The 27299-nt window shown below is 67.3% G+C and overlaps 9 protein-coding genes across 9 annotated transcripts; 4 read left to right on the forward strand and 5 right to left on the reverse strand.

The window, feature by feature from the left end:
- The first annotated feature begins 399 nt into the window (after nucleotides 1–399).
- On the forward strand, nucleotides 400–2814 carry FA09DRAFT_263351 (hypothetical protein). The gene is made up of 4 exons (XM_025739751.1): nucleotides 400–679; nucleotides 733–2007; nucleotides 2059–2221; nucleotides 2272–2814. The coding sequence occupies exons 1-4, from the start codon at nucleotides 614–616 to the stop codon at nucleotides 2757–2759; spliced, it is 1992 nt and encodes a 663-aa protein (XP_025598699.1). The 5' UTR covers nucleotides 400–613; the 3' UTR covers nucleotides 2760–2814.
- FA09DRAFT_263406 (hypothetical protein) lies at nucleotides 2802–4244 on the reverse strand. The gene is made up of 4 exons (XM_025739752.1): nucleotides 3745–4244; nucleotides 3521–3693; nucleotides 2934–3461; nucleotides 2802–2879 (listed from the first exon to the last, which is right to left on the reverse strand). Exons 1-4 carry the CDS (start codon nucleotides 4110–4112, stop codon nucleotides 2869–2871), a joined length of 1080 nt encoding a protein of 359 aa, XP_025598700.1. The 5' UTR covers nucleotides 4113–4244; the 3' UTR covers nucleotides 2802–2868.
- A 488-nt stretch (nucleotides 4245–4732) lies between these two features.
- On the forward strand, nucleotides 4733–5976 carry FA09DRAFT_329484 (acyl-CoA N-acyltransferase). The gene is made up of 2 exons (XM_025742200.1): nucleotides 4733–5003; nucleotides 5476–5976. Exons 1-2 carry the CDS (start codon nucleotides 4790–4792, stop codon nucleotides 5898–5900), a joined length of 639 nt encoding a protein of 212 aa, XP_025598701.1. The 5' UTR covers nucleotides 4733–4789; the 3' UTR covers nucleotides 5901–5976.
- FA09DRAFT_360163 (hypothetical protein) lies at nucleotides 5946–10506 on the reverse strand. The gene is made up of 5 exons (XM_025745198.1): nucleotides 9689–10506; nucleotides 9333–9636; nucleotides 9040–9275; nucleotides 6394–8986; nucleotides 5946–6340 (listed from the first exon to the last, which is right to left on the reverse strand). The coding sequence occupies exons 1-5, from the start codon at nucleotides 10244–10246 to the stop codon at nucleotides 5991–5993; spliced, it is 4041 nt and encodes a 1346-aa protein (XP_025598702.1). The 5' UTR covers nucleotides 10247–10506; the 3' UTR covers nucleotides 5946–5990.
- Nucleotides 10507–11614: 1108 nt separating this feature from the next.
- On the reverse strand, nucleotides 11615–12760 carry FA09DRAFT_338294 (hypothetical protein; the record flags this gene model as incomplete). The annotated part of the gene is made up of 7 exons (XM_025744086.1): nucleotides 11615–11801; nucleotides 11857–12026; nucleotides 12090–12130; nucleotides 12183–12212; nucleotides 12266–12457; nucleotides 12523–12592; nucleotides 12653–12760. The coding sequence occupies 7 exons, from the start codon at nucleotides 12758–12760 to the stop codon at nucleotides 11615–11617; spliced, it is 798 nt and encodes a 265-aa protein (XP_025598703.1).
- A 2369-nt stretch (nucleotides 12761–15129) lies between these two features.
- FA09DRAFT_307415 (hypothetical protein) lies at nucleotides 15130–16836 on the forward strand. The gene is made up of 10 exons (XM_025740560.1): nucleotides 15130–15291; nucleotides 15349–15371; nucleotides 15438–15451; nucleotides 15561–15654; nucleotides 15717–15759; nucleotides 15817–15879; nucleotides 15933–16120; nucleotides 16192–16198; nucleotides 16254–16448; nucleotides 16551–16836. The coding sequence occupies exons 1-10, from the start codon at nucleotides 15166–15168 to the stop codon at nucleotides 16665–16667; spliced, it is 870 nt and encodes a 289-aa protein (XP_025598704.1). The 5' UTR covers nucleotides 15130–15165; the 3' UTR covers nucleotides 16668–16836.
- Nucleotides 16837–20231: 3395 nt separating this feature from the next.
- Nucleotides 20232–21261, forward strand: FA09DRAFT_296963 (cysteine proteinase; the record flags this gene model as incomplete). The annotated part of the gene is made up of 3 exons (XM_025740187.1): nucleotides 20232–20384; nucleotides 20451–20947; nucleotides 21135–21261. Coding segments are annotated over 3 exons (777 nt in total), but the record flags the coding sequence as incomplete, so codon positions are not given.
- On the reverse strand, nucleotides 21013–23532 carry FA09DRAFT_329487 (glutathione-independent formaldehyde dehydrogenase). The gene is made up of 18 exons (XM_025742201.1): nucleotides 23388–23532; nucleotides 23308–23326; nucleotides 23202–23246; nucleotides 23085–23147; nucleotides 22953–23030; nucleotides 22833–22898; nucleotides 22762–22774; nucleotides 22657–22703; nucleotides 22543–22602; nucleotides 22456–22480; nucleotides 22327–22401; nucleotides 22063–22270; nucleotides 21911–21992; nucleotides 21782–21850; nucleotides 21680–21727; nucleotides 21591–21615; nucleotides 21421–21536; nucleotides 21013–21366 (listed from the first exon to the last, which is right to left on the reverse strand). Exons 1-18 carry the CDS (start codon nucleotides 23468–23470, stop codon nucleotides 21340–21342), a joined length of 1149 nt encoding a protein of 382 aa, XP_025598706.1. The 5' UTR covers nucleotides 23471–23532; the 3' UTR covers nucleotides 21013–21339.
- Nucleotides 23533–23721: 189 nt separating this feature from the next.
- On the reverse strand, nucleotides 23722–27269 carry FA09DRAFT_345840 (hypothetical protein). The gene is made up of 6 exons (XM_025744719.1): nucleotides 25935–27269; nucleotides 25679–25876; nucleotides 25473–25623; nucleotides 24538–25416; nucleotides 24441–24484; nucleotides 23722–24388 (listed from the first exon to the last, which is right to left on the reverse strand). The coding sequence occupies exons 1-6, from the start codon at nucleotides 27012–27014 to the stop codon at nucleotides 24077–24079; spliced, it is 2664 nt and encodes an 887-aa protein (XP_025598707.1). The 5' UTR covers nucleotides 27015–27269; the 3' UTR covers nucleotides 23722–24076.
- Nucleotides 27270–27299: the final 30 nt, after the last annotated feature.

Here is a 27299-nt window from a genome sequence, read left to right on the forward strand (position 1 = left end):
ATCTGATAGAGGGCAGATGCTGCACGCGCATGCACGCGTTTCTCCGCCACACGCGTCTGCCTCGGCCTGCCTTTCTTCCCTCAGCGCCGCAAGTCCCTGGTGCCTCAAGGGGCCGCCTCCTCTGCCTTGGCGGCCGCCGGCTCCGACAAATCCTTCCGGCATGGAAGCAGTGTCCCGCCGGCTGAACGGCAGCTACGGCAGACGGACCGAGCGCCGGCACCGCCGGCGCGTGTTCGATGCGCCGAAGAGGCTCCTTCGGGCAGAAGGCACGCAGCCGCTGTACCATCATGCGCCTCCCGCAGCCGCATCAGCACTTCAGAGCAGCAGCCAGGCACCTCTGGCGCTTTGCAGACGTCAGCGATCATCCGCTGTGCACCGGCAGCGAGAGGCAGCATCAGATCGCCGCGGGACGGCCTGCGTCTGCTGGGTGGTGCCCGGGCCTGCCCGAGACGGAGCGCCACTTTTGGGCATCGCCGTCATGGCGTGACAGGAAGGGCTGCATAGCCGGCCGCAGGGGCTTGCAGGAAGACGCCTGGGATCATACAAAGGCAGCTCGGCCAAGCTGCCGACACAGCAGCGCTGCTCTTGCCTCACCACAACTCATACCGGCACCATGTACGTCTATCCATGGGACATCGACGCCAAGGCCAAGGCCAAGTACCTCAAGAAGCTGAAGAAGGTGCGTCGTGCCCTGAGCGTGCCTTCGGTCGCACCGCACTGACGTCGCTGCAGCCCGAGGACCTGCCGCAGCTGGTGCGCACCGTGCAGACGCTGTACCACAACAGCTTCAAGGTGCCGTTCATGTTCGCCTTTGCCATCCTCGGCTGCGCCGCTGCGCTCGTGCTCGGCTGTCTGGCCGTGCGCGTCGTGCGGCATTTGCGCTCTTCTCCCAGCAGCAAGCGCAGTGGAGCCGTCCGCAAGCACTTCGTCGATGCACCGCTGCTCGGCTCGCGCCACGCTGAGCCGCTCACGCTGGTCCCCGGCATCGGCAAGGAGGCGCGTCCGATCATCAGCCTCGCTGTGCCGCTGCGCTCGCACACGACGGTCCTTTTCGTGCTCGCGCTGCTCAACTTCCTCCCGCTCGTCGCCTGCTACTCGCCGACGTCTGTCAAGGACAACTACTACTACAAGACGATGTTTCTGCAGATCATCAAGTACTTCGGCGACCGCACCGCCGTGCTTGCCGTGGCGCAGCTGCCGCTCGTCATCCTCCTCTCCGGCCGCAACTCGCCCGTGCGCACGCTGACGGGCATCAGCTTCGACGTGGTGATGCTGTACCACCGGCACGTGGCGCGCTGGGTCGTGGTGCAGGTCGTGCTGCATGCCATTGCGTACAGCCTCAACGAGGCCGTCAAGGATGGCCACGAGGGCTACATCGAGACGATGAACAAGCCGTACGTCAAGTTCGGCACCGCTGCTCTTGTCTTCGTCGTCGCCATGGTGGTGCAGTCGCTGCGCGTGCTGCGCCAGAAGGCCTACGAGGTCTTTGTCGCCGTGCACATCGTGTTCGCCGCCCTCGTGCTCGCCGGCGTCTGGTGGCACATTGCGCTGCTGGCCAACACGCGCTACGCCCTCTTCTTCGACCTGCTCTGGCTCGCCATCGGCGCATGGGTGTTCGACCGCGTGGCGCGCGTCTTCCTCCTCGTGGCGCTCAACACCAACCTGCGCATGGCCGCCGGCGTGCCGTTCCTCAGCCGCGCCAGCGTCTCGCTGGTGGAGGACAGCAACGCCTCGCTGCTCCACGTGCGCGTCTTTCCCTCGGGCGCGACACTCGGCCGCGCACTCGACGGCTCGAGCGTCATGCTGCACCTGCCTACCGTGCAAGCCTTCGTCTCGCACCCCTTCTCTGTCATGGCGGGCGGCACCGACGAGACAGGCCGTCGCTTCCTCGACCTCGCCGTCCGCCCGCAGGCCGGCATGACGCGTCGACTGCACGAGCGTGCCATCAACGGTGCCTTCGAGTGCGTGGCGCTGCTCGAGGGCCCGTACAGCGGCGACGAGATGGACGTGAGTGTGCCTATCTGCACAGTGCTTGACCAAGACTGACACCAGCGCCAGCTCGGAGGCTTTGAGCACGTCCTGCTCGTCACCGGAGGTATCGGCATCACGCACACGCTGCCGATCTTCACCAAGGAGATGCGGACGCCGTCGAGCAAGACGGATGCCGAGAAGCCTGCAGCGCAGCGGACCGTCGAGATGGTGTGGTGTGCCAAGAGTGCCAGTGCGTCCTCTCGTGCTGCTCTTCTCGCCTGATGCTGACCTCGAGTCCAGGCACCTTCGCTGTCGCTCTCGACACGCTCGAGCGCGAGGTCGCTTCGGCGCGAGCTTCTGGCTCGACGCACACGCGCGCCAAGATCACGCTCTGCGTCACGAGCCAGTCCGACTCGCGTCGCTCCTCGACGCTGAGCGAGAAGAAGAGCAGCAGCGACGAGGAGAAGGGCGCCGCGCCCTTCGACTCGCCCGTGCTCGAGGGCGGCCTGCCGCTCGACTCCATCCCGCAGCTGCTCTCGCGCCAGACGCCCGAAGAGAGCGCAGGCGATGCCGCACGAGTGCGCGTGCGCTTCGCCGCACTGGCGCCCGAGGTGCAGGTGCTGTGGAGCGAGGGCAAGCCGGACGTCGGCGCCGAGATTGCCCAGCGCGGCGAGGCTGGCAGCACGCTGGCCATCGTGGCGTGCGGCCCGCCGGCGCTGCTTGATGCCGCACGTGCTGGCGCCCGCGGCGTCGGCGCCGTCTACGAAGAGGCCGCCTACGGCTGGTAGCCTTGCCGAATGAAGCCCCGAACGAAGTCACGATGTCACGATACAATGATGCATGCACGGATTGATGCAATAGAATTACAGATGCTTTGTTTGTTTGTGCCCGAGCCGCTCAGTACATGTCTGCGGGCGGGCTGTCAGCATGCCGAGGCGAGGCGCAAGATCGAGAGAGCTCACCATTGTCGTCGCTCTCTTCCTCCTCCTCGCTGTCGCTCCTCTTCTCTCCCGCCCATCCATTCATCTCCTCCTCCGAGTCCGGGCCCTCATTGTCAGGGTAGTCGTTCCTGTAGAAGCCCTCGTCGTTGGAGTCCTCGTCCTCGCCCTCATCCCACTCCTCGCTGCCCTCGTCCTCCACCTCGAGCTCGTCGTCGCTCTCCAGATCCGCAGCGCGCAGGCCCTCAAGCGTCGCCATGGGCGCACGCTCCGCAGGCACAAGCATGCCCGTGGCAGCGGACAGCGGCGCGAGGGGGTCCGGCAGCGCGTCGGTGCCCAGCGCGCCATCGTGTCCGGGCACCGCGAGCGGGTGCATGCCCGAGTCCGAGCGGCCGGCAGGGCCGCTGCCCCAGCCCTCGCGCTCGCGGTAGTACACGTCGTAAACGTACTCCTCGTCGTCGTCGGCCTGCTCTACGGCATCGGACGGCGAGCTGCCGAGCTGCGGCGACTTGGCGGACGTGTAGAGGTCGACTGGGGGCACCAGGTCCTTCTCTACAAGCGTTCGAGGCGTCAGCAGCTAGCAGAAGCATACGAGCAAGGGCCGGACGCACCGGCTAGGTAGTCGCCGAGCATGTCGGCAAAGCGCCGGTCCAGCTTGGCCATCTCGCTCTCGTCATCGTCTGTGCGTTCCGCCCTTCGCCGACGGCGCGTCTCGTCCGCCGCATCGATGGCAATGGCATCGATGATGCGCATGCGCGACAGTGGCGTGCCGCTCTTTGGCGTGCTGATATTACGGATCAGCTGTGCAAGTCTGCGCAGCGAGCAGCACACTCACCGCGACTTGCCGCGCCGAACGCTGCCCACACTGCTCAGGCTCGCGTCGCTGCCCACTCGCCGCAGCCGGCCCTCCACTCGCCGCTTGCCCATCTTGGCGCCGCCGGCGCCAGGTGAAGCGAAGGCGCCGAAGCCAAGCCCGCCGCTGCGCGCATTGCGCACGACTTGAAAGCGCAGCGCCGCTGGACGTACGGCCTCGGCGTCGCCATCTGCTGCCCGTTCCGCCATGGGCGTGCGAGGCGGCGAGGCGCGGCTGCCCGGGGGCGCCGGGTCCTCTTCCGCCGCTGGTGAGGGCACAGGCCGAGAGTTACGCGCAGCGAGGCGGTCCGAGAGACCCTGCGCCAGCGTCGGGTCCGAGAAGGCAGACATCGAGACAGTCTCTGCAAGACGAAAGACTGCAGCCCAGCACACAGTCAGCCAAGACTGTCCGTCTCGGCAGCGCAGCGCAGATACACACAGTGGCCAGCACCCTGCGGCTTCTCCGTCATGCGCCGCTTGCGCTCGCCGTCGCGCGGCTCCTGCTGCGACGAGCCCTCATCGCCAGCGCCCGCCTCGGCCTCGGCCTCGTCGAGCAGCTGGCCGATGCGCAGCGCATCGACGGGCTCGGCGCCGCGCTTGCGCTTGATGCGCAGGATCACGCCCTGTCCCTGCGCCTGTCCTTGCGTCTGCGCCTGCACGGCGCCCTGCTGCAGTGCCGAGGGCGAGGGCGGCGGCGACTCGGACGAGTGGCGGGCGCCGTCGCGCGGCGTGACGATGCGGACGGGCGTGCGGCGCGCAGGCGTCGTGGCGGCGGCCGACGGCGAGACAGGCTGCGCCATGGTGCCGAGCACGGGTGCGTGGGGTGAGGTGCGAGCACGGCACTGGGGATGGAGGGCGGAGCGACGTCGGGCGGCGCGCCGTCGGCCGCGGCAAGAGAAGCTCGGCTGCGTCGTCTGCGGCACGGCGCCTGCACCGTGACGCGCTTGTCTTGCTTCTCAGCGACGCGTTGCTTCTTGTCTTGCCTCCAGCAGCTCCTCTCACCCTCGCCTGCCCGCCGCACGCCCAGCATGGCCACCCTCTCCAACCCGCCACAGACGTACGAGCCGCGGCGTCCGGCGCCCGTGCGCTCCGCGCTGCCGCAGCGCAGCGCCCTCGCGGCCCTCACGCCCAACAACGTCGGCCAGCTGCGCCGCCTCAACGCCGTCCTCTTTCCCGTGCGCTTCAGCGAGCGCTGGTACCGCGACGTGCTCGGCCGCGACGTGCAGCTCATCAACCGCTTCGGTGAGTGTGGGCTATGCGCCATGGGCGTCGGCGGGTGGGATGGTCGCCGAGGGCCGGGCAAGAAGAGACGAGGCTGTGCGAGGCGCAGAGAGGCGGGCAAGGGCGAAGAGGGCAGACAAGGGCGCCGCGTCGCAGCAGTACTAGGCTCGCCGCTTCAGTAGACGTACCGAACGCAGATACCAAGAGCCGCGGGAGCAGTCCTACAGGCGCAGCAGCCACGCTTGTCGTCTCGAGGTGCCGTCACGGGTCTCGGTCTGTGCGCGTTCTGACAGAGGCCTGGCGTGGTCGTGGTGGGCATCTCGCCCTTCTGCTAGAGACACTGCCCGGATCTGTCACGGGACGCGGGCCCTGCCGTTCCGCGACGAATAGGCAGAACTCGGCGCTGCGCAAAGTACGCTGGACCCCAGAGCGATCTATTGCGTCCAGCCGCTCCGGCACAGCTCGCGTGACTGACACTCGGCTCCCTCTGCAGTCCTCTTCAACGACATTCCGGTGGGCAACATCTGCTGCCGCTTCGAGCGGCTCGACGGCGGCAAGAAGGTGGCCGTGTACATCATGACGCTCGGCGTGCTTGCGCCGTACCGGCGATTGGGGCTTGCGTCGAAGCTCATTGCGCACCTGCTCTCCGTCGCGGGCGTCGGCGACACGGTGGACCTCGTCGACCCCAACGCGCCGGCGCCGACGCCCGTCAAGGGCAAGGACGGCAAGGAGACGAAGCCCGACCCCGTCACCGAGCAGCTCGTCGTCGAGAGCATCTACCTGCACGTGCAGACGGGCAATGACGAGGCAAAGGCCTTCTACGAGAAGCACGGCTTCAAGGAGACGAAGCGCGTCGAGGACTACTACCGCGCCAACATCGAGCCGCGCAGCGCGTGGCTGCTCGAGCGGCGGGACTAGAGAATAGAAGCATTCACAAAGGACAGACTCAGACAGGCAGGGACAGCCGAGAAGGAGATTCGATTAGAGGTTGCCTGCTGGCGGCGTGGCTCAGCCGCGCGTCGTCTTCTTGCCGCCCTTGGCCTTGACGACCTTGAAGCCGCCAAAGTCGGCCGCGCCGGCGGCCGGCTTGGTCGACGACTTGAGCACGTCGCTGGCGCTGCGGCCTGCGCCGAGCGCGGCGCCGTTGGGCAGGCCGGCGCCGATGGCCGAGCGCGCCGCGGCGCTGCTGCCGGCGCCGCGGCCGCTCTGGTCGAGCTTGCGCTTGGCGACAAAGTCGGCGGCGAAGCGGCGCCCGTCGAGCGTGCTGCTGTTGGCGTACACCGACTCGGCGATGATCTCGACGACGTCGGGCGACGGGTCCAGCGGGAAGGAGAGGAGCATCTCGATGAAGTCGTCGGCTGCGGCGCACATGTCAGTAGGCGCACATTCACAGCACGACGCGCCGACTCACCCTTGACATTGAGACCCTTGAGCTGCTCCTTGCAGTACCGCAGGAAGTCGGCGCTGGGCTGGCCCGAGCCGAGCTGCTCGCTGGAGGCCGACGGCGCCACGACCATCTTCGTCTTGATCACGGGCGACTGCACCTTGGCCGCCGGCGTGCCGTTCTGCTTGGCGCCGGCGGTGGCCCACACGCCGACCGGCGGCGTGGCGCCCAGGCTGCCGGCGCGCTGGCCCACGGGCGTAGCTGGCGGACGAGCACTGGCAGGCACAGCGCTGGCGGGCTTGCTCCCGACGACGCTCCATGCGCCGCTGGCGGCGGCGGCGGGCGGCGGCACCTGCGTCTTGCCTGCCGAGTCGGCGTAGCCGCGCCGCAGGGCTGCCTGCTGCGCGGCCTGCGCGTCGCGCGCCTTCTGCGCGCGCTTGCGCTCCTCCTCTTGGATCTCGGTGAGCGTCTTCTTGGCCGTCGGACGCGCCGCACTCCACGGTGCCGGCGAGGCCGAGGCGGCGGCGTCGGCCGCGGGCTCTGGTGCACTCGAGCCCTGCGAGGCATGGCCCGTGGCCAGGCCCCACGTCATCGTCGCCGGCAGCGTGTCGTCGCCCGAGGCCATCGAGCGCGCGCGCTGAGCAGCCAGGGCGCGCTCGGCAGCGCGGCGGCTCTCGGCCTGGCGCGCCTCGGCCTCCTGGATCTCGCGCAGCGTGAGGCCGGGCGCAGACGCGCTCGACTCCGTCGCGGCGGCCCAGGGCGCCTTGGACGTCGTCGGCGTGTTGCTGCCGCTGTCGGGCAGCCAAGCAGACAGAGGCGCCTGGTTCTTGCTGTCCTCCTCTGCACCTCCGGGACGCTTGAACTGCTCCTGCGACACGACCTTGACGTTGCCTCCCGCGGCGCTCGGCGGCGCCTGCCGCTTGCCGACGTCCGCGCCGGCGTACGAGCTGAGGTCAGCCGTGGGCATGGGAGCGCCAGCGGCCTCCTCTGCGCGCGTCTGCTGGCCCTTGCGGCGCGAGCGCTTGCGCGAGCTCGTCGCCGGTCCGTCGTCCATCAAGTTGTTCTGCTGCTCGTGGTGCGCCGGCAGTGGCGGCTCGGCAGCGAACTCGACGGCAGTCGGGCTCTGCGGCCAGACCTCCTCCGGCTCAGGCTCGGCGTGCGCAGCCTCCTGCTGCTGCAGCATCACGGCAGTCTCGCGTTCCTGGCGCTCCTGCTCCTCCCGACGCTGAGCCTCCTCCTCCTCCTGTTGCTGAGCGTCGCGCTGTTGCTGCGCGAATGCCTCTTCTTGCTGCTGCTGTTGCTGTTCGGCGAAGTCCTGCTGCTGGCTACTGGCCTCCTCGACGGGGGTGCGCGAGCGGCGCGGCGTGCCGATGGGCTCCGGATCCGACTTGTGCAGCTGAGCCTCGGCCTGCTGGTGCGCCGAAGAGTCTGACCACGGCACCTGCTGCGGCTGCTGGAAGTGATACTGCGGCTGCTGCGGCGCGGTGCCGAACTGGCGCGCGGGCGTGCCCCACGGCGAGCCCGATGCGGCCTGACCCTGCTGCTGGTGTTGTTGCTGGTGCTGGTGCTGCGGCGTGCCGAAGACGTCGGGCTGCTGGTGGTGCAGATGCGCAGTTGCGGCATTCCAGCCGCCAGGCGCGCTGGCCTCCCAGCCGTTGCCTGCCGCATGGCCGCCAAAGTCCCCACCGTAAGGCGTGGCGAAGCCAAGGCCCGGGCCGGCGTGTCCGCGCGCGGCGGCAGCGGCGGCCGCCTGGCGCTGCTCCTGCAGCTCGCGCTGACGTACCATGGCGAGGTAGTCGTCCTGCCCACGCAGGCCGCCTGCGCCGAACAGAGGCGCGGCGCCGAATGGCGACTGCGGCGCCTGCACAAAGGGCGAGTGCGGGCCGCCGAAGCCGGACATTTGCTGTCCCGGCTGCGCGCCGAAGCCGAGGTCGAGCGACGGCCAGCCGCGCGCCTGTACGCTGGCTGGCAGACCCGCGCCGCCCCATCCACCGCGCGAGAGATCACTGCCAGCCGGCTGGCCCAGCGCATCGTACGGATGACCGGCGTGGTGCTCGCCAAGGCCATTCGCCTGGTGCTGTTGCTGCGACGGCTGGTTGCCGTGCGAAAAGACGTCGTGCTCCGGCTGCTGCTGCGCTTGCTGCGGCTCGGGCGCAGGCGCAGGTGCCGGCGGCGGAACAAGGAAGGGCTGCGCCGGGTGGCCGAGCGAGGCGATGATCTCGCCCAGCGGACGGAACGACTCCTCCTCGGCGCGGCGCATCGGCAGGTCCAGCGCAAAGTAGTTCTGCTGAAACCAGTCCTGCATGATGGTGGCGGCGAACGGGCCCTGGTCCTGCCCTGACGGATCGCGGTAGTACCACTGCGCCGTGTCGGCAGACCACGGCGGCGGCGCGGCCGGATCCGACGTGGGAGCCTCGACGTCGCGGCTGTCGTCGGCAAAGCTGCCGCTGCCCACCGGCGGGTCGTCGTCGAGGCTGAGCGCATTCAGCACAGACGCCGTGTGCTGCAGCAGCGAGTCGCCGCTGCTGCCGCCAGCCGAAGCCTGAGCATCGTCGTGGCCAGCAGCAGCCGCGTCGCCATCGACACGTGCGCCGCTAGAAGAGACAATCTGGCGTTCGCGCTGCGACGAGGCGTGAGCAAAGCTCTCCATGCGAAGAGACGAGTCTGACTCACCTTGCGGTTCGTGCCAAAGTTGCCAAAGCCCGCACTGCCGTCCGTCGGAGGGCCGATTGGGCCCTCTCCCGGAGCGCGGTCGCGCTTGAAGCGGCCAGAGAGGCTGACACCCGTCGCCTCTGGACGTGCGGCCACGCCGCTGCCCGAGCTGACCTCGTGTCCTTCGATCGAGGCAGGCTGGCGCGTGCGTGCGTCGTCGTCGGACGCGCGATTCTGGCGCGGCTGACGCAGGGCATCTGGGACGGCACGTGAGCCGCCTGACGGAGAGTCTTTGGCTGGCCGTTTCCACTCACCAGCGGTGCCATTCGCGCTGTCCTGTCGCTTGCGCGCAGGCGGCGCCACGCCCGACAGCACGCCACCCTGAATGCCCGCGAAGCGCTCGCGTGGGATCGTCGGCGAAAGAGGGTTGGCGGCGCCGCCCGTAATGCCGGCGCCCGTGGCGCTGCCGCGCTGGAAGAGGCCCGGACGGTCGCCGGCCGTCTTGTCGCCCGAGAAGGCGCGCGCATTCAGGCCGCGAGGCTGGTCGCTGATGCCGGGAGAGACGAGGGCGTCCGTCGGGCGACGCGCCGAGTCTCGATCCAGAGCGCCAGCAAAGGACTTTGGAGCAGCAGTCAGCAAAAGCGTCAGAGGCGTCGAGCTGCAGACACACCTTCTTCTTCGACACGGGCGCTGCGACAGACGACGGCATGGCGCCTGCTTCTGCACCCAGCAGAGGGCTTTTCGGCGCCCCGGCGCCGGCGGCCAGAGCGGTGCGCGCGTCTGAGCTGTACAAGCTCAGCAGGCGCTCGCGCGACAGGGCCGACGCTGCGTCTTTGCCAGCACCATCGTCTGGCGCTGCGGCCGGCGACGTGGCACTGGCGCCGACGCCCGGCGTGCTGGCCGCCGACGAGGCACCCGCTGCAGCTGCCCCGCCCGCCGCCGCCGCTGCAAACGAGAAGGCGCCCGGCGAGGTCACGGCGCCGGGGCTCTGCACCGAGCCAAGACTGCCCATCGCGGAGAGATTGCCCAGGCTGGGATTGCGGCGTGCTGCCGCCGAGCCTCCGGGCACGCCGGGCAGTGCCGTCGGCGCCGGCGCACGGCCCGAGGGCGACTCGGAGCGTGCCGCGGCAGGCGCAGCGCCCGGCGTGGCGGTGCCCGACGAGGCGGACTGCTGCTTTGCCGGCGCCTTGCGCATCCACTCGGGACCGAAGTGCAGCGAGGTGGCCATGGTAGCGGCGCGGGGTGTGGGGGAGTAGGAAGGGATGGGGCAGGCGCGACGAAGGCTGGCCTGTGTGGAGAGATGAAGAAGAGGTGGCGCGAGCGCGGAGAGAGGTAGGGGTGACGCTTGCGATGAGGGGCAAGAAGGCAGCGAGCGAGAGATGGGTGCGCTGTCGGCAGATGGACAGGCGAGGCTGCGCGAGGATGTGGAACGAGATGGGAAGAGAGAGGCGAGAAGACGGCCGGTGCCCTCTTGTTGGCCACCCGGCGGCGCGCTTCGGCTGCGCGCAGAGGAAGCTCGGGGGCGCAGCGAAAGAGCGGCGCGGATGGGCAGTCGCTCGCGCCGCCAGCGTGCGCATACAAAGACGCGCAGAGAAGCGCCGACGCGTTGAAGCCGCTCCTTTGCGCCCGGAGCCGCGCCTTCTATCCTGATTAGAGGGCTGCTTGCCACGCTCTGACGACCCCGCTCGGCCCCGCACGCAGCTCCAGCCCACCCGCACCGACGTGCTGCGCAGAGCAGCCCGTTACTGAGCATGAGTCTCTGCGCAGCCAGCAGGCTTCAAGCGCTCACCGTCGACGGCGAGCCCTGCGGCGTGGACGAACGAGGCCAGACGCTCAGCATCACGTGCGGCGGCGCAGGATGACGTCGCGATGTGCGCCGTGCGCGCGCGGCGGCAGTCCTCCTCAATCTCCTTCGCCTTCCATCGCAAAGCTCAGCCAGCTCGGGATCGACAAGTGAGAGCCTTTGTCGAGCCAGTTGGATGGTGTGAAATATCTCTGGCTCGATTCAAGATGTGCGTCTCACTTGCGTTGAGGCCAGGCAGAGAGAATCGCAAGGTGAAGTGGAGCAGCGACGAGGAGCTTGCTGCGCATACCTCCGCCGCGCGCGAGCGAATGGAGGCTTGCATTGCACAGGGGGGGGGAGGGGGCACAGGAGCGGAGCCCAGAGATGACTAGAGTCAGAAAGCAGAGACACTGGCGGGGAGGAAGTGCAAGTGGAGCGCAGGTGCAGAGGCTGTAAGAAAGGGCCAGGAGGTCGCCCGGGTGCAGCACTCGTGGGATTGGCTGCGCGCGCGATGGACCTGTGGGCGCCGTGGCCATCGGGGCTGATGGCACCGTGACGACCACGATGAGGGTGCCCACAGGCACCTCCTCAGGGGCACTTCTAGCTTCCGCGAGGCAGGCAAAGGAGCGTCGCATTGGGCCGAGACAGGTGACAAGTGATCAAAATCGCGGTGCGAGCGCGGGGGAGTAAAGTGGGGCAGTAGCGAAGGCGAAGAGGGTGAAGGTAACAGCAGGAGACAATAGAATAGCCGACGAGTCGGAAGCAGGGCAAGGGGGCACGACGCGCCCGCGCGGAGGGCTCCATGCTGCGCATTCACGACTGGCACGCGGGCGAGAGGCAGTAGCCGTTGCTGTTCTTGATGGTGTTCAGCGGGCGGTCGTTGCCCTGGCCGCCCCAGTTTGTGTTCTTCAGAGTCGACGCGCACGAGCGGAAGAAGGCGCAAGTCATCTGGCCGCCGCGCTTCGGCGCGTAGTCGGTGGCGACCTCCTCATCGTAGTAGCTGGATCCCATGTCAGTCCGAGGCTGAGCATCATCCATCATGCAACTAGACTCACGTGTTGACAAAGTGACAGGCCGACATCTGGCTGCATGCCTTGAGACATGCGTCGGCGGAATCGGCGAGAGCATAAGTGAGATAATTGTCGTTGTCGATCGTGGCGGCGCCGACGACCTTGCCCTTGTATGCGCCGCTGTCCGCGACGGTCGTGAAGTTGGTGTAGGTCACCTGGAGAAGAGCGTCAGCCGGCGTCAGCGGAGGTCAACTGTCACTGCGCTCGGTGAGACTGACCTGGTAGTCGCTCTGGCAGACTGGGCCGCCGGGGTTGACGGCTAGAGGAGCGATGTCAGAGAGCGTCACCTTGCGTAGCGATTTCCCACTCACGCGGCGGGTTCGGCTTCGGGTTCGGGCACTCTGCGGAGCGGTGTCAATAGAGGCCCTTCATCACTGCTCGAACTTGGACGGACCTGGGGTGGGGTCCGGGTACGGGTGCGGGTTGTTCGTGGTCGGGGGCTTGCATCCCGTCGTGGGCAGTGGCGCGGGCGCGTTTCCGCTGCGGCAGAAGGGCGTCCAGGCGAGCAGCGGCAGGCCGCAGAGCGCCTTGTCGCCGCCGTCCCACATGGGCAGGGTCGGCAGCGCGAGCTTGCCGCAAGTGAAGCCTGTCGGGGGAGGGGCGTGTGTTAGAGCCGGGAGGCCACGGCGGGCGTGCAGGCTCAGGACGCACCGGGCTTGCTGTTCACCTCCCACGGACGGCCGACGGCACCGAGGTACTGCTGCTTGCACAGCGGCGTCGACTAGAGTCGTCGTGTCAGCATCTTTGCTCAAACGATGCGTAGCGCTACCAGGCGACTGACCACTCCGCCGAGCTTGGAGGTCAGGCCGCCATGAAGGTTGAGCAGGGGGTTGGCCGAGACCGACGAGGCGACGAGAGCCACCGTGGTGGCAGCGACGGCGAACTTCATGTTGAGAGAGTGTGGGCTTGAGAGAGTGTGAGTAGCAGGGAAGAGTGAGGGAGACGGAGCAGGATGAGGAGATCGTCTTTCGGACCATCGAGCACGGCCCTCTTGTAGGGCACAGAACGAGCTGCCGCAACTGACAAGACAGCGTCTGCCGGGTGCCGTGGCATGCCACGCTCTGTGGTGACACGGCCCCCACACGCTTGTCAACGAGGACAGGCTGCTGCGCCGTGCCGACTTGTCCCGTGTGCAGCTGTCTCGGGCAGCGCTCTCAGCTGCACGCACGTTCTTCTCAGAAGCGGCGGACCTGTGGCGCTGCGGGTCTGGCAACAGCTTCGGGCAGTCAACAGATGGATCTGGCCCACGCGGGGCAGCGAGACACGGCAGGCGGCCTTGGCGACAAGGCAACGCAAGGGCGTGCTGATTCTGCCGATGCCGCCGCTCCGCAGCATCTGGCAGCTCTGCTTGCTGCGAAACGGCCTTTACCTGCATACACACTCGCTAGAGGTCGGCGAAGCGGCACATCTGGACTTCGAGAGTGACACCGCTTGCTTTCCGCGCGGGCTGTCGGAGCCGACGGCACGGGCCAGCCTTGTGTGCTTCCCGTAGCCGTCGCACCGGCCGATCTAGCGTCGGAAGCCCAACCCGAGGAGTGGCAGCAGGTACGGGCCAATAGCTTGTCCCTCCGCGGGGCCGCGCGACTGGCGACGCGGCGGGCGCGAGATGGTCCGTGACCGGCCGATGATCGCCTGCTGTGCCCGACGGCCGCTGCGGCGCAAGCGTCGGAGGCAAGCAGACGCCTTCTTTCCGCAGCGGGTCTCTATGTGAGACCTGCTGCGCTGCAAACAAGCCGTGGCGCTGCGGCAAGCGCAGTTGCCGGCCGGGCCGGGAGCGCGTCGAGGCGAGCGTTTGCGTAGACCTTCTTCGCTTGCGCTTTCGGATGCCGCGAAACGTGGCGGCGGAGCGGGTGCAGGCCAGAAGCAGCGCGCAGCCGCCAGGCGCCGCAGCCCTGGCGCGCTGCTGCAGCAGGTGCCAGTGCAGTCGAGTGCAGCTCGCGCGGATTTTTCCCGCCAGGCCCGTCCAGCTCCTGACCCACGTGAGGGCACCCTGAAGGCCGGACCCGCGGGACAGCTGTCGACCAGGACGGCTCCCACGTGGTCGATGGTCGTGAGCTCTCTTTGTCGGCCGAGATGAGGCAGATGCTATGGACGCAGCGACGACGCAGGGCCTTCAGCGGCCGTCGCGCCGCGGCCGCCGCACCGCGTCGCTCTACGCGCGTCTCGCTCTCCGCAGCCGCTTCCTGCGTGCCCGATCCTGCGCCTATGCGAGCTGCTGCCGAGGTGCCGCGCTTTCCTGCGCCGTCGTGCGCTGATTCTGCTGCCCCGTGTCGATCCAGCGCAACAAGCATGAAACGTGGGATGTACAAGGCAGATAGAGCGTATGGTACGTGTACGGACGTCGTGAGATGCCCGGCTGCGACCGCGCGGTCGCTCGTGGGGCTCGCAGCCAGCAGCGCAGCCGGCGAGGTGCGGGCGTGCGGTGCTGCGCGACGCATCCGTCAGCTGCTTTGAGATGCTCGCTGCCTCTGCCACTCAGCGCATCCAGGCGCTGTGCATCAGCCTCGCCGCGCCGTGTGGGACAAGAGAAGTGCAGCACATGCTGCTGGAGGTCATGTGCAGCATGGTCCATGAGGACTGCACCGCCATTGAGGCGTAGCACCGAGTGCAGGCGTGGGCTGAGGATGCATGGCGAGCGGAGGAGAGGTGCGAGGTCGCGCTGCGCTGCCGCGCTGACCATGCATCTTGACGTCGTCTCCGCGCGATGGCCATGCGGTGCGCGCCAAGGCATGCCGAGCCGGCACGGTGACGGCGCCGTCTGTGCGTGGGAAGCGCCGCGCTCAGGGCCCTGGCGAGGGTGCTACACTGGCGAGGTGCCTGCGGAGCGCCGCGCTGCCGCTGGACGCCGCAGCGCAGATCTCGCTTCGGCGCCGGTACCTCAGCAGCCTTATGTGCCGTCAGCGAGACTCTGACTCGTCTTGTGCCATGTATCGCTGCTTGTCCTCCTGCTGACCTCGCGGCGCGGGATGGAGCGCACGCCCCGCGCGGTGAGCTGCGGCTGTGCTGCCCAGATCTTAGATTGCCTGATGTTGCCCTGCCTGAGGGGCGCGCCCTTCGTGCCTTCCCACCACCACCACCCAACTCAGCACCACGATGGCCTCTACCAACTACGACGACACGCTCAAGAACGCCAGCGGCGCCGGCCCGTCGGCCAACGGCGAGTCGCTCGACTTCAACATGGACGAGCAGGAGGCGCAGTACGCACAGCGCGTCGCCGCCAAGCGTTTGGCCGTGCGCGACAACGCCACCGGCGACAAGGGCCTGCTCAAGGTGCAGCCGCTGCGCAAGCAGGACATGCAGGTTTCGTATGCCCAAACATTCGATATTGAGAATGCCAACAACGGCTTCTATGGCTCGCTGATGAACTGCCTCGGTGTCGTGGCCGGCTCGCTGGGCCAGCTGCCGTGCTGCATCTGCTGCGTGAGTGGCGCGTGCGCTGTCTCGTCCCCTCGATGCTGACGCGCGTTCGCGACACAGCCCAACCCCTTCAAGGAGATCAAGTGCGCTCGTTGACTCAGTCGAACAGTGTACAGGAGAGCTAACCTTTATTTCTCTGTGCCTAACAGCCAGGGCTCCGTCGGTGAGTGGCTGCCGCGGCGCGCGAGTGGCATCCCGACGCGCGCAGCGCTGACGTGTCATGCCCGCTCCCCCTCTTCCTCTTCCCTTCCTCTCTCCCTTCCCCCCTACAGGCCTGGTTAGCCGCTATGGACAGGTTCTTCGAGCTGTAGACCCTGGCCTAGTTCAAATCAACCCTTGCAGCGAGACCTTGCGAACGGTGGACATGTGCGTAGTTTTCTGGACCGTCAGGATGAGGGGAAGTCGATGTGCTGACGCACAGAGAGCAGCAAGATCCAGATGTCCGTGATTCCGAAGCAGACGGTCATGACGGTGAGTCGCAGGACCTCCCTGTCTCGGCTTGTGCATCGCTCATGCTCTTTCCTCCAGCGCGACAACGTCAGCGTCGAGATCGAGTCGATCTGCTACTGGCACGTCGAGAACCCTTACCTCGTCAGTCCTCCTCCCATCGAGCATGTGTACCAGGCACTAACGCATGACCACAGGCTGCGTACGGTATCTCCGACGTGCGCCAGGCGCTCATCGAGCGCGCCCAGGCGACGCTTCGCGACGTCGTCGGCGCACGCCCCCTGCAGTCCGTCGTCTCGGACCGTGAGGGTGTGGCAATCCAGGTGGAGGAGATTGTCGAGACAACCGCCAAGGCCTGGGGTGTGCGGGTTGAGAGCATTCTGATGTGAGTTCGCTGGACTGCTACAGTGTTCGTGTATCGAGCTACCTGCAGAGCTGACCCTCTCCCTCCCACAGCAAAGACGTTCGTGGAGCGTCCGAACGTTCTTTGCTCGCGCCGCTGACTCCTCGCTCCACAGATCATCTTCTCGCGCGAGCTGCAGGAGTCGCTGTCCTCGGCGGCCACGCAGCGCCGCATCGGAGAGTCCAAGGTCATCGCCGCTCGCGCAGAGGTCGACGCTGCCAAGCTCATGCGCCAGGCGGCCGACATTCTTGCCTCGCCCGCGGCCATGAACATCCGCACGCTCGAGGCGTATCAAGCCATGGCCAAGTCGGTGCGTGTGCCTGTTCCTTGCCCGCCTCGCCATCCTTCCACGACCACATCCTGCATGTCCTCATGCTCCTGTCTGCACCTGCTGACCTCACACCGTACACAGGCCAACTCCAAGGTCATCTTCGTGCCCACGGACATGGCGACGGGCGCCAACGCCGCGTCTGGCAGCAGCGCGCTGCAGAACACGGCCGTGCTGCAGCAGCTCGCCGACCAGGACTGAGCGGCTGATGCGCCCTCAGCAGATGCTTCACTCTCGATGCGTCCCTCGCCATTCCTCTGTCCCTTGCTCCTGCCTCGCTCGCTGTCTCGTGCCCACCGCTCTCGCAAGCCGCGCGCGTACCCGCGTGCGGCGCGCGGCGCGCTCGCCTACCCGTCCCGCATCGAATACCTGACGCACGCTCTCGGTCGTCACTGCCGCAGCAATGCGTGCTGGCTGACACTGCAATGTACGCCTGTTCCCCTTCAGTTGTGTTGAGTGAAGTGAGGTCAAGGGCGGACGGCTGTGCGAGCGAGCCAAGTCGAAATCTGAGTCGACCGGGTCCTGCGGCACCTCCGCGCAGACGCGCCGCCGCGGCGCCTGCATCTACATGACGCGCGCCTCATCACCGGCGCGCCGCGCATACGTGCGTCCCACTTCTCTTCCACCTCCACCACACCCTCACTTCCGCGCTTCTGCCTTCGTCTACGCGCACAGCCCTCACACTCTGTTCGCTCCGCGTGCGCTTCCACCTGCGCGCAGGATCATGGGCAAGCGTCGGCGCTCCTTTCTCGACGCAGAGCCGCAGCCCACGCCCGAGCTCGTCGCGAGCGGCAGCGGCAGCGCCTCTGCGTCGCCGGCGCCGGGCACGCCTGCTCGGCGCTCGGCGCGTCTCGCCGTGCCGTGGACAGGCAGCAGCAGCCGCGCAGGCGCCGACCTCAGCGAGCTTCGCTCTCAGGCTACCTCGCCGGACAGCAGAGTCCTGACGCCGCGGTCCAAGTCGCCCGGCCCGCAGCAGACTGCGGCCGCAAGACTCGAGGCGTCACGACAGGCCGACGCGTCTGGCAGCGCCTCGCGCTCCTTCTTCTCGCGCATCGGCGGCGTCTTTGGCTGGAAGCGCCGACGCGTCGAGGAGCCGTCGTCATCCTCGACGTCTAGCTCTGCATCGCCATCGCCGCGTCCGCCGCTGCAGCTCTCTGCCGAGCGGCCCGAGCCATCACGGCCCATTCTGCGCCCGGCTGCCAGCCTGCGCGAGATCGCCGCCATGTTCCAAAGCACCGACAAGCGCGAGCTGGAGCGCAGCACGCGTGCGCGCTCTGTGCACTTTGATGAAGACGAGGACGAGCAGGCGGCAGAGGCGCCCAGCGAGGACGCGCCGCTCAGTCCGATCATGACGCCGAAGCAGGAAGTGCAGGAGGTGGAAGCTGCGCTCGCAGCAGAGGCACCTCCCGCGCCCTTGCCGGTAGCGGAAGAGCCGCAGTCTACAGACGTAAACACCGGCGCAGCAGCTCCGTCCGCAAAAGCTGCCTCAACAGGCCGGCGAAAGAGCAGCGACGCTTCCGCGAAGCGGTTGGAGTCAGGGCCGGTGCCGCCAGCAGCACAGGCGCTGGCAGAGATGGACGCGGCAGAGCCAGTGTCAGTAGTGCCGAAGCGTCTGCCGCAGATGCAGAGCACACTCGGGCCGCACACACGCTCGCCGCGCTTCAACAAGCACCTGCCGCCGCCGCCGATTCCGCCGTTGCTGCACCCAGCACCCGCACCAGCAGACGAGGAACAGCAGGCTCCGGCACCGAAGCCGGAGACTGCTGCTGATGACAGCATGGCATCGGCGCAGGCTCCTGACGTCGACGCAGCTGATGAGGCAATTGGCGCGAGCTCGTCGCCTCCGCCGAGGCCGGACGCAGCTGCACTTGACGAGGCAAAGAGCGTCGTCATGGACAGCGTCGAGGACGAGGCCGCAGCTCTGTCGGAGCCAAGCTCCGCCCAGCTGGCGGATGATCTGCCGCAAGATCCGGACGTGCCTTCCATCTACCCGGCATTGCACTCCTCTCCGAAGGCTACGGCCGCACGCGAGCAAGCGAGCGTCGCAGCCGCCGAGCCCGCGCCCAGCGTCGCCGAGGCGCCGATGCCTGCCATCTTGAGCCACGACGAGACAGACGCCGCGAGCAGCCTCTACCCCTCGCTGCCGTCACTGCAGAGCGAGCAGAACGTCGCCGGTCCTTCAAGTCCGCGAGCCGCGCCCGGCAGCCTGCCAAAGTCGCCTTCAGTCTCATCAGACGAAGACGAGATCCTCGTTCCGCGCCGCTCCACTTCGCAAGAGGCGCCTGAGCCCGTCGCGCGACCGCAGCAGCCTGCAGCACCAAGGCGGACAGCGTCCGCAGAGAAGCGGCGGCGCAGCAGTGCCGGCAGCTTCGCCGCAGATCTAGTCGGACGCGCCGCGGCAGCCGTCGGCGAGGCGATTTCCGACGCGGTGCAGGCTGCGGGCGGCGAGGCAGACGTCGAGGCTGTGCCCGCTGCGGCGACCAGCTTTGAAGCTTCAGCGCTGGACTCGGGCTCTGACGAGGCGGAGGAGGAGCTCGTCGAGGATCAGAGCGAGGAGGACGAGAAGCCATCGGACGAAGAGGAGGACGATGACGAGATCCTGCTCATCGAGACGCAGCCGAGTCACCTCGTGCAGGGCATCAGCGGGCTCGAGGAAGAAGAGGAGCCGTTCGCTCCGGCGCTCGAGGAGAACGAGGACGTGGGAGACGTCGCCAGCGCGGAGGATGAGGACGAGGAGGAGTCCGAGTCAGGAGATAGCGGTGATGACGACGGGGAAGGCGTCGCGCTCGACGACGCGTCGGTCGGCAGCGAATCAGCAGCATCTGGATCAAGCGAAGTGCTCGACGAGAGCGAGAGCACACCCGCTCAGCAGCTCAACGGCCACGATGCAAGCACGTCGCGCTCGTTGTCGCCGTCATCCTCCTCTGCCGCGCTGACGGACCAAGAGAATGTCTTGATGCCGCTGCCGCGTTCACCTGGCGCAGCTGCGGCCGATGTCGAGCATCCCATTGACCTCACAGGTGACAGCGACTCGGAGGAGCAGTCGACAGATGCTCTGACAGACCGGGCACTGGAAGTGCTGCGCTCGACGTCGCCGCGCAAGGTCTTGGCGGCTCTGCCCGCTCCGCGCGTCCCTCGTCCATCGTCAGGCATCCTGTCCAGCGGACCGTTGGCGCGCGCGTCGCTGTCGGGCGCTGCGCAGCTCAACGGATCGCTCGCCCGCTCGCCTTCCGCAATCTCGAGCGTCTCTGCGATTGGCGCTTCTGCTCTGCGGCAACCGCGCCGCTCTCTTTCGCACACGTTCGCTGCGCGCGCCGCGGCCAAAACGCAGAAGCGCAAGCGGGAGCCCATCTTTATGTGGGACCACAAGGTCAAAACGCAGGCTGCCAACGAGCAGAAGAAGCGCGCCACGCTGGCGGGCATGCGCCGCCGCGTGATGGATGCGACGGGACACGACATTCACTCGCTCGACGCCGTCGTCAGCTACCGTACCGAGGTTGAGCGCAAGTCCAAGACCAATGGCGTCATTGTCTCGTCATTCGACTCCGAGCTTACCATTCTTCGCGATCTGCTGGCTCGCCGGGAGAAGAGCGTCTCCCAGAATGCGCTCCGCCAATCCCGGACGCACCTGAAGGAGGCCGAGCGACTTGCAGCGGAGGATGCAGAGCGCAAGCGACGGGCGCGTGGCATCCTCGGCCGCCAGCCGGTGAGTAGCACGTGCATAGTCAGTGCGCAGTGCCTTACTCCCTCCTGCAGTTGCCCGAGGCTCTCACGCCCGAGCAGCAGGCAGTCGTGCAGCAGGCGCTCCGCGACCGCGGCTTCAAGAAGGCCATCACCGGCGCGGAGGCGACGCACCGCAACATCCAGCGCCTGCAGCCGGGCAAGTGGCTCGACGACGAGGTCATCAACTTCCACATGGTGCTCATCAACACGCGCAACGCCGACATGCTGCAGCGGCGCGCCTCGGCGCCGCTGCCGCTGCAGAACACCTTTGCCAACGCCAACGGCGACGAGGTCAAGGCGGCCAAGCTCGCCGCGCGGCGGGCGCGCCAGGCGTACGGCTACTGGAACGTGCACGCCTTCATCACGGGCATGTACACGCGCATCGAGGAGGGAGGGCACAAGGCCGTCGCGCGCTGGACGAAGAAGGTCGGCGACGTCTTTGTCAAGGACCGCCTGCTCTTCCCGATCAACCGCGGGCAGAGCCACTGGGTGTGCGCGTGCATCAACCTGCGCGAGCGCCGCTTCGAGTTCTACGACAGCATGGCCGGCGGCTCGTGGGAGCGCGAGGCCGCCGAGCACCTCTCCGACTGGCTCGTGAGCGAGTGGCGCGCCAAGAAGGCCGCGGCGCACGGCGGGCGCGAGCTCGACGTCTCGGGCTGGCAACGCTACACGTGCCGCACGAACCCGCAGCAGCGCAACGGCTACGACTGCGGCGTGTTCAGCGTGCTCATGATCGAGCAGCTCTCGCGGCGCGACCCGTACGCGCCCATGCCGCCGCCGCTCGACCCGGCCGAGCTGCTCGAGGCGAGCGCGCGCGACGCGGAGCGGGGGCCGCCGCGCGAGGAGGATGTGCTGATCGACGAGCGGTGGAACTTCGAGCAGTGAGTCCCGCATCCCCTGCAACGTCGTCGAGTGCTCGCTGACGCAGTGCTGCCCGCGCCTCAGGAAGAACATTCCGTACTTCCGGCAGCGCATGATCTACGAGATCAGCAGTGAGTACCGCGCTCGACCGTCGGTCTTCTCTGCTGACCCGGCGTCGCATCTACCAGCCGCGCAACTGCTTGACTACTGAGTGCATGTCAATGGTCATTGGGCTCGCAGCTGCCTTTGCGCCAGCTTGTGTGAGCGTGTCGTGTGCGTCGTCTGCTGCCTACTTGGCGTGGGGGTGGAGCAGCACCTGCGCGAACAGGGTGTCAGCGCGAGTCGAGTGGAAGCCAGGTGGGCGGCTCGCCTTCGAGTAGCCCTCGATTCGCTGGTCGAACTTCTTGTAGGCGTCGGGCGCGCCTTCAAGTCCGTTGAGCTCGTTCGAGACGACAAACGACGGCTTCGCCACACCAGACGTGATCACTGAGCGAAGGCGTGAGCTGAGGACGCAAAAGGCGGCGCGGACGGGTGACTGACGGTCGCGGAGCTGACGGTTGTATGACTGCAGAGAGAGAGAGGAGAATGAGAGCACGTACGATGCGGGCATGCATGCTGCGATCCCTCACCTTGACGTTGCACTGTCCAGTGGCGATGGACAGGCCCTTCTCGAAAAGCTGAAGCAGGCGCAGTCAGCGGCCGGTTGAGCTCGTCAGGACAACGGACCGCACCTTGCCGAAGGGAAGGCTCAGCATGCCGAGCGCCGACTCCGAGTCGGGCGCTCCGGGGTCGGAGGGTACCTGCAAGGGGCATGATCAGCCATCTTGGGCCAACATCTGGCACTTCAGTCTCTTGCTCACGTAGAGGCCAGGGCAGCCGATGCCGCCGCACGCGCGCGTGACCTTGATGCACGAGGTGAGGACCGTGTTGGCCGCCTCCGTCCTGATTGGCGAAGAAGAGAGACAGTCAGACGCCTGTCAGTAGCGCGCAGCAGCCGACACGAGAGACTCACTTGCCGTCCGACGTGACGGCTTGGTAGCCAACGCAATCGACACTGCGGTCCACCATGCCGCCCTGCTCGATGATCTGGTCCACCGGGTCGGACTTGGTGAAGTCGATGGGAATGCAGCCGATCGACTCGGCGAGCTTCAGGCGCTCGGGCACGCGGTCGACGACGAAGATCTTTGACGCTCCCATGATCTTCGCCGAGTACGCAGCCACTGCGAGTGCAGCTGTGTGAGCGAGTGGTCGCTGGAGCAGGCAGCAAGACACGCACTGAGGCCGACAGGGCCGGCTCCGAACACAGCGACCGTGTCTCCAGGAACCAGGCCCGCAAGCTTGCAGCCATGCCCTGCCGAGGAGGATCAGCTTGGGCAACCGCGTTCTCCCGCCTGCGTCAACGCACAGCCCGTGGGGAAGATGTCGCTCAGCTTTGGCAGCTTTGTGTCAGCGTTGGCCCCCGAGAACCGCTCAACAGCCTTCCGTCCCTCACCATGGCGTAGTCGGCCTCGTGCTCGGTGCCGGGCGGTAGGATGAGAGCGTTGAAGTCGGCCTGTCACACAAGCCTCGTGAGCCGGTGTCTCTACGCCCGCATCTGCGCGCTCACGTAGGGCACACGCAGGTACTCGGCCTGGCCGCCGGGGTAGGGTCCCACTGGAGAAGCACCGGCCAGTCAGCCTGCCGCGCATGACACACCCTCGGTCGGCCTTACTAGCAACGTAGCCCTGCATCAGAGCTTGCGTCAGCCTGGAGCAGCTCCTACATCCTTCACCTGCCGCTCACGTATGCGGCCCCAGCGAAGCCCTTGTTGGCCTCGGTACAGAACGCAGTCTTGCCCGACTGGCAGTTCTAATTCGGCCAGCGTCAGCGCGCGAGCAGGTGACTGCAAGCAAGAGCACTCACACGGCAGCCGCCGCAGCCGATGTTGAACGGCAGGTTCACCCGGTCGCCCTTCTTGAGCAGCGTCACGCCGGAGCCGACCTGCGCGGGAGGTGTGAGCGTGGAATAGCGCGTGCTCACCGTCGTGGCACGCACCTCGTCTACAATGCCCTGGTTCTCGTGCCCGAAGCACAGACCGGGCTCAGCAGCGGTGCGGCCCTAGCGCGGTGCATCAGTCAGCGAGAAATGGGACAGCCTCGACAATCAGCTCACCTCGTACATGTGCAGGTCCGAGCCGCAGATGCAGCTGGTGGTGATCTGCAGCGAGATTTAGTATGCTGCCAGTCCCGGACGCGCACCGAGGCAGTACAGTACGCACCTTGACGATGACATCGGAGCTGCCGGCGCGGGGATGGCATGTCAGCGAGGCTCATCTCGCGGTAAGACGCGGGCACGCACGCATGCTGGATCGTGGGCTTGGGCACGTCCTCAATCTGAACGTTGTGCGGGCCCTTGTACACGACGGCGCGGTGCGTGACCATGATGGGCAGCGGCTGGATGGCGGTGGGAGTAAGTCTTATTTGAAGCCGTGCGGCGTACGAGGCTGGTGGTCTGAGAGGGCGAGGTGGTGGTGCGGAGGCAAGCCAGACGGGACAAGAAAGGACGGGTCCAAGCGCTGCGGACTTAGCCCCGCATGTTCAACGATTGAGCTGAGAAGGCATCGCCTCGCACTTGGCGCTGATGCGTTCCCCGCCGCCCCAGCAGCAACAGCATCGGCGCTGCTTCCGCGTCTCTGCATTCTCGACCGCCGCTGCAGAGTAATCCACATGCTCGCACTCCAGCTGCAGAGCGCCCGCCTGCCTGAGATGCTCGGTCTGTGTCGCGCGACATCCGAGCAGGGCGTGAGGTGGCTCGTGCACTCTGCGAAGGAGCGGGCTAACCGCCGCGGCGCGCCCAAGTGGAGGCGCCGCGCGGGGCGCGTGGGAACAGCTGCCTCCGCCTCCTCCTCCTGCAAGTCTCTCGCTCACCTCCTCAGACGACTCCCACACGGTCCTGTGGCCAGCGACAAGACTTATGAAGCGATGCGCAGCTCATGAATATATCGATAGGGTCCACGTGCAAGCTGCAGCATCTCCGCGCCGTCGCGCTCATGCCTCGTGTTGCAGCGGCGTCGTCTCGCGCTGCTGCTGCTCAAGCAGCTCGACGAGCTCGCGCGGGCACGCGGGGATCTTGGGCATCTTGTTCTGCTGCAGCGCCAGCTCGGCCTGCTGCAGGCCCGCGATGAAGTCGTGCGCCAGATCGAGGCGCACGTCGGCGCACAGCTCGCCCAGCAGACGGCGCACCGGGCCGGGCACGTCGCTGACGGGCGCGGCGCCGGCGGGCTCCGCTGCTTCTGCGGCTGCAGTCATCTGGGCTCGCGCTCGCCGCACCTCGGCGTACAACCGGTCGCAGGCACTCTCCTGAAGCGCACAGTCAGTGATGGATTGGAGCAATCCGACACGGCGCACTCACCGCCTTCATGCCGCCAGCGCAGTTGCGGTCGAGGATGAATGGATCTGCGGCGTTTGTCAGCGAGTGGGCCACGTCGTGGCTGTGATCTTGTCCTCACCCTGGATGACGAGCTGATTCTGCCGCCAAGAGTCCGGCTCCTCGAAGTTGTCGAGCGTCATGGTGACGTCTCCGTCGCGCGCGGGCAGGGCGAGATCCTCCTGCTCGGCAGCATTGACAGCCTCGTCGTCGGGCACCGCGTTCTCGACATTCGGCAGCACCTCGTCTGCCTCTTGGGCCTCTGCCTTCTGAGCCTCTACCTCCTGGGATTCAGCATCCTCAGCCTCGCTGCCGTTCTCGGCGCTAGCCATCTTGCTCTTGCGCTCGGGTGCTCGCGGCCGAATCTTGCCCGCAGCGATGGACACGGCGCAGCGCGGCAGCTGGTCGAGCCACGTAAAGAAGCCGACAATGGCGGCGCCGAGCGCCACATTCTGGCTGTGCTCGTCCTTAGGCTCTGCGCGAAACGGCGCCGCAGCATGCGGCTTCTGCAGCCGCGCAAACGTCACGTCGTAGATCTTGCCTGGCTGCGTCACGCGCCGATCGCCCGGCCGGGCATGCCCAAGCTGGCGCGCTCGCTCCCGCTCGGCGGCAGTCGCACGGCGGTGAGTGATCTTGCCTGCCTTCCAGAGACGTTCTTGCGGCACTTCGAGCGCCTTGAGCAGTTCAGGCGACTGCAGGTTGGGCAGATCGCCCGTCGACTGCAGGTACTGGATCGCGAGCAGCGTGTAGGAGTACGAGCTGAGCGTGGCGCTGCCGAGCGCGCCGGACGGGTCGTTAATCTGCCGCCGCTTGGCCCACGTCTTGATGGCAGACACGAAGGGCCGGAAGAGCGACGGCCGCAGCTCGGCGTACGTGCGCAGCAGGTCCGAGTTGGCCTGCCCGAAGCGGTCGTTGATGTTCAAGTCGAGCTGAAGGCCGGTCTGCGGGTCGCGGAACTTGACTGCAGCAGGGTAGTCGTCAGCGGACGCAGCGTATTTTACTTGCCGAGCCACTCACCGATCGGCACGGCGGCAAAGACGACGGGCTGCACGTCGACAAAGCCGCCGGCGCTGAGCGCATGGCCGACGACGCGCACGTCGTAGTAGTCTGGCATGTTGCCGCGCAAGCGCAGATTGCGAGCGCGCGAGGGCAGCACGAAGCGCTCCGGCTGTGAGCTTGCAGGTTAGCACGGGCGCATAGGCATCTTTGCTCGCACAACTCACAGTGCCAACGCCCAGCGGCCTCATCGGATCCAGCAGCACGAGGTCAAGATCGCTGTCTGCGCCATACATGCCCGTGATCGACGAGCCAAACGGCGCGACGATCAGGCCGTGCGCGCCCCAGCGCCGCGAGATCGCTCCCTGGACACGAGTCATGAGGCCTCGCCGGGCATTGATATCGGCCTTCGATGCGCGAGTAGACTGGAAGCCATACATCGGTCAGCAGTATGCCGGAGCCTGTCGGGCTGCGAACACTCACGTCCCAGATGTCGCGTGCCTGGCGGCCGACTGCCTCCCGCCAGTCTGACAGCGGCTTGGAGCCAGAGGCCTTCTCTGCCTTGGCGATCGCAGCCGCCTCTGCGCCCTCCAGCTTTCTGAGGAGCGTTGTAGCGTCGGCAAGGTCTTGCGCGATGATCTCGTTCGCCTGTTCCCGTCTGGCGCGCGTGGGAGCGCCCTTGATGAGCGGCGCCATGGCTGCTTTGAGCTGCGCCTCTTCTTGACGCGATGCTGTAGGAATCGGCAGCGTGCCTTCTGCATACGGCGGGTTGCGTGGAATGCCAGGCGGCCGCGGTTGCGCCGGATGCTCATGCGGCTTCGTCGGAATGTAGAGCCCCGCGCTGGGCGTTGCAGATGGACTGGCCTCGCGACCGCCTGCGTTCGATGGGCCTGGCACAGCGACGCCGACACCACCTCCAATAGCCACGCCGGCACTGCGCGGCGCAGGGCTTTTCATGCTTCTCGGTGCATCCGGGATCGCGATGCCTTGTCCTGCGCCAGTGCCGAACACCTGCTGTGCCCGGTTCTGCTCCTCATTGAACGCAAAGGCACGCAGGCGTGCTTCGACGTGCGCGATCTGCGTCGAGGCAGGGCCGCTTCGGAGCGGGCGTTTGGCGATGACGCGAGGCTCAGACGCAGATCCGTTCTTGGCTGCCCCAGGAACACCCAGCAGCGTCCGCGGATCTCTGCACGGCTTTGCGGGCGCGCTCTCCGGGGGTCCTGCCGAAGAGCTGGCGGTGGCAGGCTTGCCAGTCTGCCCGGTGCTAGCTCCAGGCATCTCGACGACGGGCAGTGGCGCGAGAGGCGTCGTCTGCCTTGCTCCTGCTGGCGGGCTGCTGGCACCGGCCTGCTTGGGCGCTCCATTGCGCTGTCTCGGGCCGCGCGGCAACTTCTCGCCTTGGTCCTCGCCCGCCGCTGCCTCTGCCGACGCCGAGCTGCTAGACCCCGCGGCAGCGTTGTGGCGAGCACGCTCGCGAGCTCGGCGCGGCGCCTTGCGCGGCGACGACGACGACGACGACGACGCAGCACCAGCCGCCGCCGCACGCACAGGCGTCGAGGCCATGAGCCGCAGCAGCGACGAGACGGCGCTTATTGCGGCTGCGAGAGGCGCGGCCGCGAGTGCAGCGCAGCGGCAGAGAGGAAGGGCGTGCGAGAAGGAAGTCGAGAGGCGCGCTTGCGCCGACGATGGACAGTTGGCGTTGCGCTCGCAGTCGGCGCTCCAAGTGTATGCGCGCAGCAGAGGTGCGAAGGGGGTGAGTGCTGATGCTGGTGGGGTGAGAGGAAGGTGAGAAGCTGGCTCAGCCAGATTCCAGCGTCAGGAGACGCGGCGACGTCAGCTCCAGCCCGG

The sequence above is a fragment of the Tilletiopsis washingtonensis genome (genome assembly GCF_003144115.1).
Source record: "Tilletiopsis washingtonensis strain MCA 4186 unplaced genomic scaffold FA09scaffold_9, whole genome shotgun sequence".
Lineage (NCBI taxonomy): Eukaryota > Fungi > Basidiomycota > Exobasidiomycetes > Entylomatales > Tilletiopsis > Tilletiopsis washingtonensis.